At 39.0% G+C, this 2,654-nt stretch overlaps 1 protein-coding gene across 1 annotated transcript; it reads left to right on the top strand.

The window, feature by feature from the left end:
* The first annotated feature begins 354 nt into the window (after window positions 1-354).
* Window positions 355-2,301, top strand: LOC126672445 (uncharacterized). The gene is made up of 3 exons (XM_050366393.1): window positions 355-468; window positions 1,004-1,973; window positions 2,036-2,301. Exons 1-3 carry the CDS (start codon window positions 355-357, stop codon window positions 2,299-2,301), a joined length of 1,350 nt encoding a protein of 449 aa, XP_050222350.1.
* The last annotated feature ends 353 nt before the right edge of the window (window positions 2,302-2,654 follow it).

Below are 2,654 nucleotides of genomic sequence, written 5' to 3' on the forward strand. Positions count from 1 at the left end.
TATTTTAAACTTGGTTTTATTTAAGGATCGGATTTACTTTGTGTTGGACCAAGTCCCATTTGAACCCTAATTTTGAGTTTGACAATCAATTTTAAGAGGCTAATCATGTTTATTAGTGTGTAGGAACATATAGAAACCATCCCAGGTCGAATTGGAGCTTTCTAGCGAGAATCGGAAAATCGGAATTCCCACTAGTTACAGTAGGTTTTCACGCCCGAGATGCCTCAAGCATCACGGGCGAGATCCATTGATCTCGGGCGCGACAAACCAAATCACGGGCGCGATATACTGGCTAGTCCAAACACCTTTGTTCTTCAAGTGTATCGCGGGCGCGACATATGAATAACGAGCGCGATGAATATGACCGTTGAAGGTCTAACGTCTAGTTCAGAGTCTTCCATCAGTTGCTTGACAAGTGGCCTTCAACCATTGGCTGAATTCCTAACATTCAAAGATCTCGGGCGCGACGTAAGGGATCTCGCGCGCGACCGACGGTTTTTAGCCCAAACTTGAGTTTTCTTCTAGAAGATTCAAGGGTTTGTTGTTGTGGTGATAAATACCCCTTGTCTACCTCATTTATGAGGTTAGACACTATAGAAACAACAAACATTCTCAAGCATTCAATTTATTCTTTCTAAATTTATTGTGCATCATTTATTGATTGCTCATTCTCTTTGTTGATTGATTAATCTCTGTGATTCAATCATTAGTGTTGTAGGTCTGTGTTTAGCCTTAGAAAAGCACATTGTGAGTTTGAGATTATCTCTTAGAAATCTCTTTGTAAAGTTTGTGTTTATCTCTAAAACACTATCTCAATTAGTAGATTCTAAAATCTCAATCTTTGATTGAGTAGTGGAGTAGGATCGATTTGTGATCCTAACCACTCTAAATTGCTTGTGTCAATTTCTCTCTTCTCAAACTCTCATTTAAATTTTAATTACCTACTAAACCTTATTCACCCCACACTAAGGTAGCTATTTAGGGATTTCAATTGGTATCAAAGCTGAGTTGCTCATTTCCTTACTTAATTGCGAGCTTATCGATCTATGGCTACCGAAAACTTCGTTCATACACTCGTCCTTTCTTTGATGGTACGGATTTTCCTAATTGGAAGTTTTGTATGGAAAACTATCTTGACATGGATGGTGTTAATCTTTGGGATATTGTGCTAAGTGGCTACAAGGCTCCAACAAAGGAACAAGATGGTATAGAAGTGCCTTGGCCAAGAAATGAATGGACAAGAGAGCAAACTCTAGCAAATGGCTTCAACCGGAAGGCTATTTGTGTGATCATATCTTCTTTGTGCAAGGAGGAGCAATATAGAGTTCAACATTGCACAATTGCTAAGGAGATGTGGAAGATTCTTGGCAACTATCATGAAGGTACAATTCAAGTTCAAAACAAGAAGGTGGAGCTTCTCATTAGTGAATATGAGAGTTTCAAGAACAAGCCTAATGAGACTATTACCGAGATTACCAACCGTCTTCTCTCCATCACTACCAATCTCAAGAAACTCGGTAAGCACTATACTCTTGGTGAGATCAATGGCAAAATTCTTCGTTCATTGGATATCCTAGATTGGCATCCGAAGATAACTGCTATTGAGGAGTCAAGTAATATTAAAAACTTGAGAACCGATGAGCTCATCGGAAACTTGTTTTTTCATGAGATGACTTACATAAAGGAAATCAATAATCTCAAGAAGGCTCAAGATGAGAAGAACAAGGGAATTGCTTTGAAAGCTAAGGCAATTGAAAGCAAGGTTGAGAAGGAGCTCAACATGAGTGATGATGAAGATGATGAAGATATCGTTTTGATGGCAAAGAGAGTGAGGGAGTGGAAGCTAAGAAAGAAAGACCAATTCAAAAAATATGAGCAAAAAGGTGATTCTTCTAACTTCAAGAAGCCTTTCACTCCTAAGAATGAGTCTTCTAATCCCTCTCCTAGAAGAGATGTTACTTGCTATGGATGTGGTAAACCGGGTCATACTAAACCAAATGTAGAGTGGGAGCTAAAAGAACCTTCCCAATCAAAGAAAAGAAGGGTCTAGCGGCTACTTGGGATGATGAAGTGGAGGATTCCGATAATGAATGTCAAGAAGAAGATAGAGCAAATCTTTGCTTCATGGCATTTGAGGAGGAATCTACTCCTAAGGTGCCAAAGAAGACCGTCTCCCATAAAACCTTATGGTATGTTGATAGCGGTTGCTCTAGGCACATGACGGGCCAAATCTCCAATTTTGCTAACTTGAAGAGCATAGATGGAGGAAGCGTCACTTTTGGAGATGATGCTAAAGGCTAAGTTATGGGGATAAGCAAGATAGGTAACTCTAATTCTCCCGGTATAGAAAATGTGTGGCTTGTTAATGGTCTAAAGCATAATCTTTTAAGTATGAGTCAATTATGTGATAAAGGTTATAGAGTAACTTTTGACTCTAGAGCTTGCTATGTTATTCAACTAATGAATAATGAAGTAGTCTTTAAGGGATATCGAAAGGGAAATATCTATCTAATTGACTTAGAAACGCTTGAAAACCAAGATGGCAAGTGTTTACTATCACTTAGCGATGAATCTTGGTTATGGCACCGGAGACTAGGACATGCTAGCTTGGACCTCTTAAATGAGGTTAGTAAGGATGAACTAGTCAAAGGATT

The sequence above is a fragment of the Mercurialis annua genome, linkage group LG3 (assembly GCF_937616625.2).
Source record: "Mercurialis annua linkage group LG3, ddMerAnnu1.2, whole genome shotgun sequence".
Lineage (NCBI taxonomy): Eukaryota > Viridiplantae > Streptophyta > Magnoliopsida > Malpighiales > Euphorbiaceae > Mercurialis > Mercurialis annua.

Bases quoted from the DNA above. Each gene is read 5' to 3' on its own strand.
- LOC126672445 (XM_050366393.1), top strand. From the start codon at position 355: ATGAATATGACCGTTGAAGGTCTAACGTCTAGTTCAGAGTCTTCCATC. The intron at 469-1,003 runs GTAAGGGATCTC...TTGGTATCAAAG, and splicing joins TCAAAGATCTCGGGCGCGAC to CTGAGTTGCTCATTTCCTTA. The intron at 1,974-2,035 runs GTAAACCGGGTC...TCCCAATCAAAG, and splicing joins TGTTACTTGCTATGGATGTG to AAAAGAAGGGTCTAGCGGCT.